The sequence below is a fragment of the Ogataea philodendri genome (assembly GCF_020536065.1).
Source record: "Ogataea philodendri strain CBS6075 chromosome Unknown scaffold1, whole genome shotgun sequence".
NCBI lineage: Eukaryota > Fungi > Ascomycota > Pichiomycetes > Pichiales > Pichiaceae > Ogataea > Ogataea philodendri.
The window spans coordinates 960,209-973,608 of record NW_025763889.1 but is presented as its reverse complement, the minus strand read 5'-3'; the positions used below and the strand labels follow the sequence as shown (position 1 = coordinate 973,608).

Below are 13,400 nucleotides of genomic sequence, written 5' to 3'. Positions count from 1 at the left end.
ATAGAGCTTCATCTGGAGGAGGACTCCTCGGAGATCTCTTCTAAGGGCTCGAAATTCTGAACCTCTGAGTCCGGATGCTGGTCGATCAACGCTCGAGTGTGCATGTGGGGCTCCAAAACGTCCGGGTCCGCAAACTTGCCAAAGTGCTCAGACTGGTGGTGCAGGTGCGAGTGTGCCTGTTGCACGGTGTTGGACTGGGAGCCGTTGGACTGCGAAACGTGGTGGCCCGTGTCGGTGTCTGTGTTGTGCGTGAGCAGGTTGTGCAACTTGCCCGTGCGAACACGCTTGGTGATCTTGTTGGCCACGATCTTGCCGGAGTTCTTCAACACCAGCCGGATCACCTCTTTCTTAAAGTGCTGGAAAAAGTCCTCCTGAGACCACACCTTGTTGAGATACTCCACCTTGGGCATCGACAGTTCTAGCAGATGCACGTCCACGAGCTTGGTCGAGCCCTCACCCTTGATGCTGAGCACCAGGTGCAACGGGTCGATCGTGATCCGGTTCAGCAGCTGGTACTTTTTGGACCGCTCGATCATCTGCGAAATGTACTGTTTTTCGTCCGTGTTTTCGTGGTTCTTGACGCTCGAGAACTGCAGGCTGCTCAGGTCGAGCGACGACGTCCGGCTGAGCGTTTTGTCGGACCGTTTTTTGGTCAAAAGTCGACTCACCCGTTTCAATTTGCTGCCACCATTATTTTCGCTCGGCTCCGAGATAATCGAGCTGGCAGAGTCCATGCTGGTCGGAGATGAGGGTCCATCGGATAACGGCGAGTCCATGATCGACTCGTCATCGTCGCTCGACTCGGAACTGTCGTCAGAAACAGGTTTCGGATACACAAACTGGTAGATCTGTCTTGCTGTTTTCACGTCCAGCTCGATTTTCAGCGGAGCAAATGTGACAGACTTGTGTTCCACCACAGGAATACCTCCCACAGCTTCTAGCATCTTCCAATCAACAAACACCATTGGCGTATCGGTATACCTATGCTTGCCGTACTTCTCGACAATCGTCTTGTACATCGAGTGCGGCTGCATGTCCTCGGCTATGAAGTCCTGGATACGAACCTGGCTGCGGCTTGCTCCGTCCGGACGCTGTTCTGTCGTGTAGAACGTGGTATCGGCCTCCACAACCACAAACTTCTTGTTATCACCGTCCAGTAGCTCCAGACGAATGTGCTCGGCGGCAAGGACCCACTGTCTTTTGTCGTAAGAGTCGTTGTGTTTGAGAGCCTTGGTGTGCTGCAAATACGAAACCAAAATCGACAGCTCCATGTAGATCTTCTCCAATTCGACATCAACACGGAGCGTGTGGCTTTCCGCACAGTTCGCAGACTCCATCATGAGCATTACTTTCTTGCAATCAAGCAGCATCCACGCGCGCATCTGCAGAGTAATCATCCGGGCCCGGATTGTTGAAAAATCCTCGCCGTCCGTGAAACGCACCAGACTCTTCACCTTGTCCTTGACTTTCTGCTTCTCTGTCATGCTGGTGTCCATGAATCCCATCACGAGGCTGTAGATCACGTTGTATTGCTCGCTATTGGCGGTCAGCACCACGTCCGGAATCATTACTCTAATTTTCTCCTTGAATTTGGTAGCATTGCACTTGCCGAACTTGACGGCCTGCAGTTTGTTGGGTCGGTTCAAAATCACCGCCAACGACGCGTTCCAGATCACTATCGAGTCCATCAGCAGGTGCGGACAGTAGTACATCTCCACGGGCAACCGAGGTGGCCACGACATGTTGGCCGTAAACAATTTGTAATGGCCGTTTAGGGCCTTTTCGCGGTCAAAAACGTAGAAGAAAGCATCCTGCAAAATAATACCACTCCGTGACTCCATGTTGACCGGCTCCTCGTCCTCAGACTCGAGGTAATCCACGGATATCGAGCTCACCATCAGTTCTTTCGATGTCACAAGAACAGCGCTCTTGGAGTCTGTCTCGAAGCACAGCTGTGGCAGAATGAACTTCAACAAGTAAGTGTCGTCGAGCTGAACGTTTTCCAAGTCCTCGTTCTCGCGCAGCTTGGTGGTGAAGTCCGAAAAGGCCACGCGAGTGTCATTGACGTCAAATGGATCTTGATCGTCGCAGCTGGAGAACTTGCGGTCGCCAGGCTGGCTCTCAGCCAGTTCCTCGGCCAATCTCACCGCGTTTCGACTCAGATTGAACAACAGCGACCGTCTATCAGCAACATTGTCAATATAGCTCGAAAACCGCCGCTTGGTGTGCGCACTCCACCGAAAAACAACATGGTAGATGATGAAGCGGTTGCGGAAAGACGACACCTGTTCCGGCGTGGGAATTGCACTCTTCACGGTCGGCGTGGACGACCGACGCGAAATGCGCGACGTGGCCCGTGAAACAGAGTACGTCGTCTCCACGTCGGAGGTCTCTGTCTCGTCGCGGAACTCGTCGTAGTCCGGAATCTCGCCGTCCTCGAAACTGTCCCGCAAACACCTGGTCACGTGCAGCCGGGTGTTGAGCAGCTTGAGCTCCTGTTTGAGCTCCTCGGCGCGCTTCTTGACGTACTCGCTCTGGTTGCTGCCGCTGTCGAGCGACTCCAACGACGTCTGCGACGTTTTGATCTGGTCCTTGAGCTCGTCCACCCGCTGGTTGGTAGCAGCAAACGGAGTGCGTTCCGGATGGTTATTGCCCAGGAAACAGCGGTGAGTGCGTTCCTGGATGTCTGAGAACGGATACGGCAGGTCCGATTCCTTCTCATCGAGGAAATAGCAGAACCGCGGCGAAAAAGCTAATGGAATGGCTCGCCATTTCGGATTCTTAGCCGTGATTCGTGGAGTATCCACCTCGACGAAATCGTCCATATCGAGCCATCCCTGGTCCTCGGACTCTCCACGTTCACTCATGGACGAGTTCGAAGCGGCCATCAAAGAGCTAGACTCTGTGATACCGATCTCGTGGGCTAGCATACCCATTGCGGTCTGCTGGTTGAACTCTGCCACCAAAAGCCGCAAATCTGTCTTGACAAAGTCGACTTCTCCCTGCTTGAACTCCAAGCTATAGTCAGGGTTCTCCTTCTTGCTGGTAGGACCCTTGACCTGATGCAAATCCATAGCAAAGCTGTCTATAGAACATTTTAACCCGGTAAAGGCCAGGTTACTGTTTGCACGGATATCTGTTGGATGGATATAGACATGTGTCAGATGCACAGGCTTGAGGTTCAAAGTGTAGCTGATGGAGAACAAATGGCTACCGAATCCCTCTGATGGACGGTAGTCCAGGAACTTATTCTTGAACATGGTTCCTGCCTTGATCGGCAGGCCCAAACTGCTCTGGAACGTGTTCCACCAGGCGAAAAAGTGCGCAAACACCAACGGAGTCAGGTGGACAGTGTTTTTCGTGTTTCCAGGAGAGCTGGAGTCTAGTGAAACACACATGTGCAAGTACTGGCTGCGGAACCCGTCATAGCAGTCCCAAGCGTTGCGTTCTTCCTCGTTCTTGAAGGTGGCCGGGTTACGTAGCCGCACCTCGTAATGCGGCTTGAAATGCGTGCTCCGGCGAACCTGGCCTGGAAGAAACTTGATATTGGACCTCTCGTTGCGCTCAAATAGAAATCCGAGCTTCCAGATCACCTGTTCGCTGTTGAGTTTCCAGACGATCTTCTCAATGCTGTAGTCTAGATCGTACGGGTTGCTATCTTCACGCAGGAACGTGAGACTCTTAGAGCCAAACCTCGGAATAACAATGTCGAACGATTTGCTATTGACAATCAGTAGCTCCTGCGACTTGCCGGTCTCGTTGATCGTTAGGTCCACCTTGTCATTCCAGCGAAAAATGAAACCGCCTCCTTTACCCATCAGGTCGTATGGCGACGTCTTGCTCTTCATAAAAAGATGGATGCCGTTGGTGAACCTGAAATGGAACTTGCCGTGGAACAGCAGCGCAAACTTGTCCCAGAACCCGACTTTGGGACTTGGGTCGAGCGGCGGCTTGGAAAGCACGTCAAAACTGTCCATGGCGTAGCCCAGTGCCGGCTGCAACCCGGGATACCACGAAACTATGGCGTTTTTGCTCGACTGCACGTCAACCTTCATGTCCGTGTAGAACTTGACGTTGGTCATGGTCCTGGAAACGTGCACCGCAAACATGTTATCCGTGCAGTCGGGGTCCTTATACTGCGAAACAAGCGGCACAAAGTTGTACCTGAGTTCTTCCTCGACGTATATTTGTTCTGCAACCACAAAGTCGCCGCTCAGATGGACCGTATTGGAGCCGTCGTCCTGGCCCCCGCCAAACGACAGGAACGGAATCGGATAGTCCTTGATCTGCACCGTCAGTCGCGAACAGAAGATGTCCAGGTTGACAGGGAAAAAGATACCGTACCGCATGTCGTAGGGCATGCCTTTTCCAACGGTGTGCATGAACTGCTTGTAATTTTCGAGTCCGAAATGGGGCTCGTCAAAGTCCCAGCGCAGATTGGCCAACTCGAACGAAAACAGCGCGGCAACAGAGTTTGTGCCAATCACAGGGTACTTGTCGGTGAAGGTTTTGCTAATGGCCGGGTCTTCGCCGCCTCTCACTTCTCTGAGTCGCTGGTAATGTGCTGCTCCGTTGACTCGTTGATGGGCCTTGACTCTGACAATCCACGATTTGCTGATATTGCTCAGCAAACGCAGCCGTGGAAGCTCGATCAGTTCCTTCACTTTGGCCAAGTACTGCGTATATTGCTCCACGTCGTCGCCCAGAACCTCGTTGGCCAGCCGCGAACTGGTCTTGGTGTGGTTGAACCGCGGCGTCGACTTGGATCGGTAGTTTTGCGGCTGCACGGCCTCGCCGTCCACAAACGTCAGTGCCGGGAACTCGCCCTCGAGCTTTTCGCGAACGTCCTGCTCGTACTTCTCAAAAGCGCTCATCTTGGTGAGTCGCAGCTTCTGCTCCATGTGTCCCAGCAAGAAACTTTCGTTCAACAGCGCTTCGAACGGGTCGTCATGCATGCAGAACTGGAACTGCCGCGTGTTGACTCTGATCTTCGGAAAACGCAGCGGCGTGTCCACGAGACTCGGCATAATCACAGGCACAGAGAAGTCAGTCTGGGTTTCTGGGGTGTTCATGAGATGTTGGAAATTGACCTCGATCTTTGTAAACGCCTTGGTCAGCGCACGGAAGTTGTCAAACGTCTCGAAAAAGACGTACTCGAACGGAATCTCAAACCTGATCGAGCGGGCGTTCACAATGGCTAGGTGTTCGGCCTGAGACTTGATTCGCAACGTGGTGTTTGTATCCACCAGAATTAAAATCAAACTCCATGTTTCTGGAGCATACGGACTAATACCGTACATTCTTAAGGCTTTGAACCGCAAATGACAGTCATCCTCAATGGTAGACAACGTCTCAAAATGGTTGAGCTCGAAAACTAGATCAATGTCGTTTGGAAGCTCCACTTTGAGCATCAGCAAGTGGAGTCCAAAGAGATACTTCAACGGCGGCTTGGAGCTTGGCTTTTTAGGCTTGGAAGGCGTCTTCGGCACCACGGACATCAAGATTGCCTTGATGAACAATATGGACCACAAAACCTCCGCGGAAACAACTCCGTCAAATAATGGGAGCACGCACGAGAGTTGGTGTTTATCTGTGAAATATTTCAGATGGAAATTCTCCATCCGCAAGAACCGCTCGTGTTTTCCCGTGTACTGCTCCTTGTCGTAGTCTCTGATCAGACAGGCCTCCACAAGTGGCACGCGGAGATCGACTTTACCTTCAACGAAATCTAAATTCGTGGTGACCTTGCTCAGCTCAAAGTAAACTCCTCGTCTATACTTGTTCAGCTCGCTCTGGTCGACTCCGTCGTAGTACTTTATTGGAGTCTGGAAACACGAAACAAACCGGATACCTCCCAGATTTATGGAGCAGACGTCAATAAGCGATCTTGGCTTTGTAGCTGGTTCTGCAGCTGGTTGCGATTCGGAGCTGCTGGCTGCTCTGCGGGCCAACAACTCTTCGATCTGTGGTTTCTTTGCATACAGTTTCTCAATGGCTGCAAACTCCACGAGCATGATCTCGATCATGCCAATGTCAATGTCTGTCTCGCCAAAAATACGTGCATCGCGCACTCCGAAAGAAACCGTCGTGTTGATATAATCCAGATAGAAACAGTTGGTGATCTTTTCCGGCTCCACAAAAGAGAACTGGATGTTCCGTATAAGGAACCCAACCATGCGATGAACAGAGCCGGAAACCTTGTTGAAGAGCGAGTCGAAGGTGTTTGCCAGTGACGTGTCGAACACAATGTCCTCGATTCTGGTCTTTAAGGACAAATTTGGAGCCAAAGCCAGGTTGACAACCGATCCAAGCAGCTGGAACCGGATCTTGAACTTTGGTAGCAGACTCGAAAGATATCCAGGCAAGCCTTCTGACTCGTGTGGTTTGGAAACTGACTTGGATGGCTTCTTCTGCGCAAGAAGCTCGTCAATATCTGCGTTTATCACCAAATTGCTCACGGAAACTGTAGTTTTGAGCAGGAACCGGTCGGTAGCAGCAAACGACTCTATAAACTCGAGGTCGTTCTTCTTCTTCTGCACCTGAAGAAGGTCTTCGAGGTTGCAGAGGGAGAAGATGTTCAGAAACGGTAAATACACCATGAGTTTCTTGGACTCCAAATTTGTCACCTTGACGTTGCTAACTCCAAGCAAAATCTCGTAGATCTGCTGGTCGCCAAAGTTCATGCTTGCACCTTCCTCCTCGTCGAGTTTTCCAACAGCAAAGATCGCGCGCTCGATACCAACGTGCTTTTTCTGCAAAAGAACCGTGGTGTTCTCGCATTCTATAGAAACTCTTTTAAACGGTAGCGAAACAGGGCCTGAGGAAGTTTGGGGTTGGGAAGTTGTTTTTTCAACGCTATGTCGTTTGGGCATTGCTGACTGCAACTGTTCGATGTCCAGAGTCGAATCCTTCACGCTCAACGTCAAACTGTACGTGTCCAGCTTGATTCCGGCATGCACTTTGCTCACCACTTGCTGTCCGTTGAGCTTGATCTGGTGTGAGAACAAATGCAGCTGGTTTGCCTTGAGTTCGACCTTGATACTTTCGAGCTCGACGTTTACCACGCCGTGGTACGCTAGGTTCTGCACCTCCAGCACCACCGGAAACCGGGCAAGGTACTTTAGGTAACTGGAGCTGTGCGATTTTTTGGGCTCTGGGGACGACGGTTTGGACTTTGAAGAGCCATTCTGAGAAACAACAGCATCTTTCAACACAACCACAAGCACAGGATCCCCCGTCCAAAGCCCCAACGGACTCCACAAAAATTGCAGCTTGCGGAAACCGATCCGGAAAGTACGGGTCTCGTACCTGAACCCGTTGATCGAGTTCCACGAAAACCACCGCAAAGACCCTCTGGAGCCGAGGCAGAAGTTCAATGTCACCAGAACGGCCACATATATCAAAGCCAGCGCGAAAAGAAGGTTAAAAGGCCCCTCTTTCGACATGGCAATTAGTTCTTTGATATTATTTATTACCGAGTATAATGTTTTTTTATCGATTTTATTTGCGACCGAGTATTATTTAGCAGTAGTGCGCAATCAAGCCTGCAAAATGCCACTATCCATCAGAGCGTTGTGGATGATGGTTTCCTTGACGACGGCAAACGCCAGCTTCATGTTGTTTGTGTCGGTGGCCTGGGTGACGTAGGGCATGATGTTGACGTTGGACCTGTTCAGTTGGCGGAATCGCCAAAGAATGTACTTGACGGCTTTATTCACGTCATTGCCACCAACGTAGTCGGGGAAGTATTTTTCCAAAGGCGAGCGAGGCAGCTTGTCGATGAACACGTCGATCTTGTTCAGACATAGCACGATCGACGTGCGCCGGAACCACATCGAGTTGACAACCGAGTCAAACAGGTTTAGCGACTCTTCCAGTCTGTTCTGGCTGCTCGACTCCAAAAGAACCTGGTCGTACTCAGAAAGTGCCACGCAGAACATGATCACCGTCACGTTGTCGAAACAATGGATCCACTTCTTTCTTTCCGATCTCTGGCCCCCAACGTCGTACAAATGTATATCAATATCCTCAAGCTGGAACTTGGTGTCGTAAATTCCAGACGTTTGTTTTCTCGTTCTCAACACGTCCTCCACGCTCGGCAAATAATCTTCGCCGAAAATGCGGTCCAGGTGCTCGAAGAAGTACTTGGCCGAGTCCAGGATGTAGAACTCGTTGCCCTTCTCCTCCAAAAGCGTGTGTACCGCAGGCTCTGCTACCAGTCGCTTGATCAGATCCGCAATCTCCACGTTGTACTGGTCGATAGTGTTGTCCAGAGCAGGCTCGTAGGTCTCGATGGCTTCCAAACCAGCAGGCGTGATGTTTTTCAACTCCGGCTCCAAATTAAACTGCGCAATCGCCTTGGCAAGCGACTGTGCGCACTCGGTCACATTTTTAAACACAAATGGCTTGAAATCGTACAGTTCGCGCTTCGAAAACCCGTTCTGGTGCAAAATCTTGATCTGTTTCAACACGGTGCTCTTTCCGGACTCGCCTGACCCTAAAAGAAGCATCTTTACCTCCTGCTTGGGCTTGGTTTTGGGTTTCTGTGTGTCTGCCGCGGCAGGATGAACGTTCTGCTGTTTCTCCGTCGACACCACAGAGTGGTCCGAATTGGGAACACTCCGGGGCGCAGTCGAGGCTGTTTCTTTAGATCCACAAACTCCCATTATTAGTTGTCCATACTGTACTTGCTTGAAAAAAAGGCCAATATTTTTAATTAAAAATTGGAGGGGCTGCACCGCCCTGAATAAAAAGCTACCGGTAGCTCAACTTCATTACATTACTTTTTATTCAGTATATCTGTTCATTACACCGGCTTTCCGCCAATGAACTCGCTCCATCTCTGCACCTCGGATGGGATAACCACCTCCGATTGGGCCTCGTTTGCCAGCAATGTTGGCAGCTTCACCGAAAGACAGTGAGAGAACAAAAGCGAGGTTTGAGGCTCGTTGAACAACGGAATGGCAAAATCAATGGCGTTTCTACGCATCACGTAGTCCTCGTCCAGCAGGTCCTTGGCCCGCTGCTTGGCAAGATTAAACACACACTTGATGTCGTAGTTCTGGAACACTTCTCTGAGCTCTCTTTTATTTTCCTTAGGGAACTCAATCACCTTGATTTCCACGTCCACGTATTTCCGTAGGTACTCAGCGACTGCCTCCGAGGCAGTGTAGAACTTGTATCCGATCGGACTCAGTTGTTTGGCCACGGTACCCAGGTTGTCGTTGGTCAGGTCTCCGCCGAACAGAATTCCCGATGGAGGCTTTGGAACGTGGAAGTTCATCGTGGACAGCATGGAGGTCCAGTAAGCGTCAACAACGTCCTTACCGAAACATGCAACTTCTCCTGTGGAAGCCATCTCGACGCCCAAGAATGGGTCGGCGCCAGCCAGTCTGGTGAAGGAGAACTGTGGAACCTTGGTAGCAACATAGTTGTAGCTCTTGGCCATCAGGTCGACAGGAGCGGGAACCTTGTCGTCTATCAACGCCTTGACAGCAACCTCAATGAAGTTGGTTCCAAGCACCTTGGACACGAATGGGAACGATCTAGAGGCACGGATGTTACACTCAATCACCTTAAGGTCTGGCTTTCCGGCGGCCGGGTTCTCTGCCTTGATGATTTGCATGTTGAACGGACCGGTGATGTTCCAGGCAGCAGCAACCTTGTCTGCGATCTCCTTGAGTCTGTCCATGGTCTCCTGGTCCAGGTTCTGTGGAGGAAGAACCAGAGTGGCATCTCCAGAATGGATACCTGCGTTCTCAACGTGCTCGGAAACAGCGTGCACCAGCACCTTACCGTGGGAAGCAACAGCGTCGATGTCGATCTCGCGAGCACCCTCGATGAACTTGGAGATCACCACTGGGTGGTCCGAAGACACGTCCGCAGCGTTGGTGAGCTTCTCGTCCAGCTCAGAAGAGGATCTGATAACAGACATGGCTGCTCCCGAAAGAACGTAAGAAGGTCTGACCAGCACAGGGTAGCCAACCTCGTCGGCAAACTTCTCGGCCTCGGCCACAGAAGTGAGCTCTTTCCAGGCAGGCTGATCCACGTTGATGGAGTCGAGAATGCTGCTGAACTTGTGTCTGTCCTCAGCTTTGTCAATGTCCTCAGGGTTGGTTCCAAGAACCTTGGCACCCTGTTGTTGCAAGGTAAGAGCGATGTTCTGAGGAAGCTGGCCTCCCACGGAAACAACGACTCCCTTGGCGTTTTCAAGTTCGTAGATATCCATCACTCTCTCGAAAGAGAGCTCCTCGAAGTAGAGTCTGTCCACCTCGTCAAAGTCGGTCGAGACGGTTTCTGGGTTGTAGTTTATCATGATGGTCTTTCTGCCAGAGTCTCTCAAAGCACGGGCGGTCGAGACGGCACACCAGTCGAACTCCACAGACGATCCAATACGGTACACACCCGATCCAAGCACCATGGTTCCGAACTCGTCGAACTTGACGTCGTGAGACGTGGCATTGTACGTGGTGTAGAGGTAGTTGGTGTCAGCAGGGAACTCGGCAGCCAACGTGTCAATCTTCTTGACGAACGGAGTAAGGCCAAACGACTTTCTTCTGCTACGAACCTCCATCTCGCTGGCTCCAACAGCAACAGCGATCTGTTTGTCCGAAAATCCAAGCTTCTTTGCTCTGGACATCACGTCTTGGGTGATTCCGTAAAGAGAGCCGATGTTCTCCATCTCCTTTTGCATCTCAACGATGTTGCTTAGCTTGTAAAGGAACCATTTGTCGATCTTGGACAATTCGTGCACTTTCTCCACGGAGTAGTTCTCGTGCAACAGAGCCTGGCCAACAGCCAGCCATCTTCTATCAGTAGGGTGGGACAGCTCGTAGTCCAGGTCCTCGAACTTGGCGCCCTGGAACCCAACAAACGATGGGTCGACCTGTCTGATGGCCTTCTGGAAAGACTCCTCAAAGTTACGGCCAATGGCCATCACCTCACCAACAGACTTCATGGCCGAGCCGATATCGCGCTTCACGTGCTGGAACTTGGACAAGTCCCATCTTGGGATCTTGGTCACGATGTAGTCGAGCGAAGGCTCGAAATTGGCACTGGTGGTTTTGGTGACCGGGTTAGGCAGTTCAGGCAGAGCGTAGCCAAGAGCGATCTTGGCAGCAGTGTAGGCAAGCGGGTAACCAGTGGCCTTGGAGGCCAAAGCAGACGATCTGGACAACCGAGCGTTCACCTCAATGACTCTGTAGTCCAGTCCGTCTGGTTGCAAAGCGTATTGGACGTTACACTCTCCGACGACTCCCAAATGACGGATGATCTTGATGGCAGCAGATCTCAACATATGGTACTCCTCGTCAGAAAGAGTCTGCGAGGGAGCAACCACAATGGAGTCTCCAGTGTGGATTCCCAAAGGATCAAAGTTCTCCATGTTACAGACAGTGATACAGTTGCCAAGTCTGTCTCTGACAACCTCATATTCCACCTCTTTCCATCCCTTCAAAGATTTCTCGACAAGAATCTGGGGAGCAAGCGAAAGCGACTGCGAGGCCAGGTTTCTAAGCTCAGTCTCGTCTGCAGCAAATCCAGATCCAAGTCCTCCCAAAGCGTAGGCAGATCTGACAATGATCGGGTATCCGATCTTGCTGGCAGCAGAAAGTGCGTCGTCAACGGTCTCCACAGCAATGGACTCGGCAATTGGAATGTTGATCTCGTTCAACGCCTGTGCAAACAGATCTCTGTCCTCAGAAGTCTCCAGAGTCTTGATAGGAGTACCAAGAACCTTAACTCCGTATTTTTCAAAAACACCAAGCTTTTCAAGCTTCACACCAACATTGAGCGCAGTTTGACCTCCAAAAGTCAACAGCACTCCGTCAGGCTTCTCCTTCTCAATAATATACGTGATATACTCAGGAGTCACGGGCAAATAGTAGATCTCGTCAGCAAGAGCATGCGAGGTCTGATTGGTAGCAATGTTAGGGTTGATCAGGATCGACTGCTTGTCGGCCTCCTTCAAAGCCTTGATGGCCTGAGATCCGGAGTAGTCGAACTCTCCAGCTTGTCCGATCGACAATCCTCCCGATCCAATCACCAAAACTTTCGACACATCAACAAGCTGGTGTGCGTTCTCTCCAGTGAACCCAGAAAGAATACCGGCTCCTGCGTAAGTCGATGCCTTCTCCACTTGCGAGGCGTACGTCCTGGCCAGGCTGGCCATTCTGTAAGCCGCAGTGGTCATCTTGGGCACGCGCCAATGTCTGGCGAGAGTTCTGATAGACATGATGACTTATTTCGAAAAATTTTCGATTGGAAAAATATTTCATATGAACAAGGGTCGTGTGTGAGGCAGACATGCATTTTGGCCGCGGTTTCCGGACTTACGTGATTAGGCAGTTTCCGGTACATGTACGGAAGTGAAAGGTGTTTCCAATCTTAAAACGGTGGGGGGGACCTCTATTATTATTTGTAAAAACCTAAAGAAAAAACGACGACTTTGTAGGCTGCAAGCCTAGTCTCTCTTCCATCTCACGTGCGAGTACTTTCTGGCGTAGTAGATACCACCAACATGGATGTTGGTGTTCCAGTGGTCCACGTACGAACACAAAGCGGAAGCCAAAGCCAACTCTTTAGGAATCTTGGACTCGTCAACCTTGACGGTGAATCCTGAAGCTCCAGCAGGAATCACCTGTCCAATTCTCTCACGGACCTCAGACTCTTTCTCTCCAACGTTGTGGACCTTCTCCAAGAACTTGCCCTCAGTGGTCCACTGGTAAGTGGCTCCGTCAGCAAGGGTGAACATTCTGTAAGCGTCCAAAGCGTCAACTCTATGGTTTATGATGTGCCATCCAAGCTCTGTCACAGGCACGCCTGGGGCTCTGATGAGAAGAATGTTTGATCTCAAACCTGCTCTCAGAGCGGCGCATGGCTCGTCCTCGCCATTAGGCCCAGTTCCCAGAATATCAGAGTTGTACATCTTGTAAGCACCTTTAACCGCTCTGGATCTAACAAACCAAAACAGTCTTTTGGAGGCCTCAGTTGGGCCGAGTGGGCCGGAATCCTCAGCCTTGGTGTCGTAGACATCAAAGATCTTCGAACCGGTACCGAACCGTCTTCTCACAGCAAACTCGGAGGCCTTGGACTCATCAAGCTCGATGATGTGGGGAACGTACCGGGACGAACGACGGTGGGGGTGGAAGAGAACCGACTTGGCGAGAACCACCGGTCTCATCACCGGTGAAAGCAGAAGTTCAATAGGCATGGTGTGCTATCTGTTTCGTTGTGTAAGCAATGAAGTCTTCAGATGTAGTTTAAAGTTTAAAAAAGTGGGGGTGAATTTATAGGGATTCAAAATAAGCGCTGAACAAGCATCACATCTTTCTGGTGCACGGGTGCGATGCGATCCCATCCCTTTTTTTTTACCTGCTTTGTTTTGGTAATTTTTAAAATCC

At 51.0% G+C, this 13,400-nt stretch overlaps 7 protein-coding genes and 1 pseudogene across 8 annotated transcripts; 4 read left to right on the top strand and 4 right to left on the bottom strand.

Moving 5' to 3' along the window:
- Nucleotides 1-8: 8 nt before the first annotated feature.
- OGAPHI_002488 (uncharacterized protein) lies at nucleotides 9-7,445 on the bottom strand (the record flags this gene model as incomplete). The annotated part of the gene is made up of 1 exon (XM_046203363.1): nucleotides 9-7,445. One exon carries the CDS (start codon nucleotides 7,443-7,445, stop codon nucleotides 9-11), a length of 7,437 nt encoding a protein of 2,478 aa, XP_046063147.1.
- OGAPHI_002491 (uncharacterized protein) lies at nucleotides 544-846 on the top strand (the record flags this gene model as incomplete). Its single annotated transcript, XM_046203366.1, has 1 exon — nucleotides 544-846. The coding sequence occupies one exon, from the start codon at nucleotides 544-546 to the stop codon at nucleotides 844-846; it is 303 nt and encodes a 100-aa protein (XP_046063150.1).
- Nucleotides 2,761-3,024, top strand: OGAPHI_002490 (uncharacterized protein; the record flags this gene model as incomplete). Its single annotated transcript, XM_046203365.1, has 1 exon — nucleotides 2,761-3,024. One exon carries the CDS (start codon nucleotides 2,761-2,763, stop codon nucleotides 3,022-3,024), a length of 264 nt encoding a protein of 87 aa, XP_046063149.1.
- On the top strand, nucleotides 3,855-5,201 carry OGAPHI_002489 (uncharacterized protein; the record flags this gene model as incomplete). The annotated part of the gene is made up of 1 exon (XM_046203364.1): nucleotides 3,855-5,201. The coding sequence occupies one exon, from the start codon at nucleotides 3,855-3,857 to the stop codon at nucleotides 5,199-5,201; it is 1,347 nt and encodes a 448-aa protein (XP_046063148.1).
- OGAPHI_002485 lies at nucleotides 5,383-12,725 on the top strand (annotated as a pseudogene). The gene is made up of 8 exons: nucleotides 5,383-5,638; nucleotides 6,188-6,489; nucleotides 6,679-7,115; nucleotides 7,229-7,293; nucleotides 7,516-7,745; nucleotides 9,248-10,657; nucleotides 10,784-12,115; nucleotides 12,507-12,725. Coding segments are annotated over exons 1-8 (4,251 nt in total).
- OGAPHI_002487 (uncharacterized protein) lies at nucleotides 7,539-8,666 on the bottom strand (the record flags this gene model as incomplete). The annotated part of the gene is made up of 1 exon (XM_046203361.1): nucleotides 7,539-8,666. The coding sequence occupies one exon, from the start codon at nucleotides 8,664-8,666 to the stop codon at nucleotides 7,539-7,541; it is 1,128 nt and encodes a 375-aa protein (XP_046063146.1).
- Nucleotides 8,807-12,232, bottom strand: OGAPHI_002486 (uncharacterized protein; the record flags this gene model as incomplete). Its single annotated transcript, XM_046203360.1, has 1 exon — nucleotides 8,807-12,232. The coding sequence occupies one exon, from the start codon at nucleotides 12,230-12,232 to the stop codon at nucleotides 8,807-8,809; it is 3,426 nt and encodes a 1,141-aa protein (XP_046063145.1).
- Nucleotides 12,461-13,210, bottom strand: OGAPHI_002484 (uncharacterized protein; the record flags this gene model as incomplete). Its single annotated transcript, XM_046203359.1, has 1 exon — nucleotides 12,461-13,210. The coding sequence occupies one exon, from the start codon at nucleotides 13,208-13,210 to the stop codon at nucleotides 12,461-12,463; it is 750 nt and encodes a 249-aa protein (XP_046063144.1).
- Nucleotides 13,211-13,400: the final 190 nt, after the last annotated feature.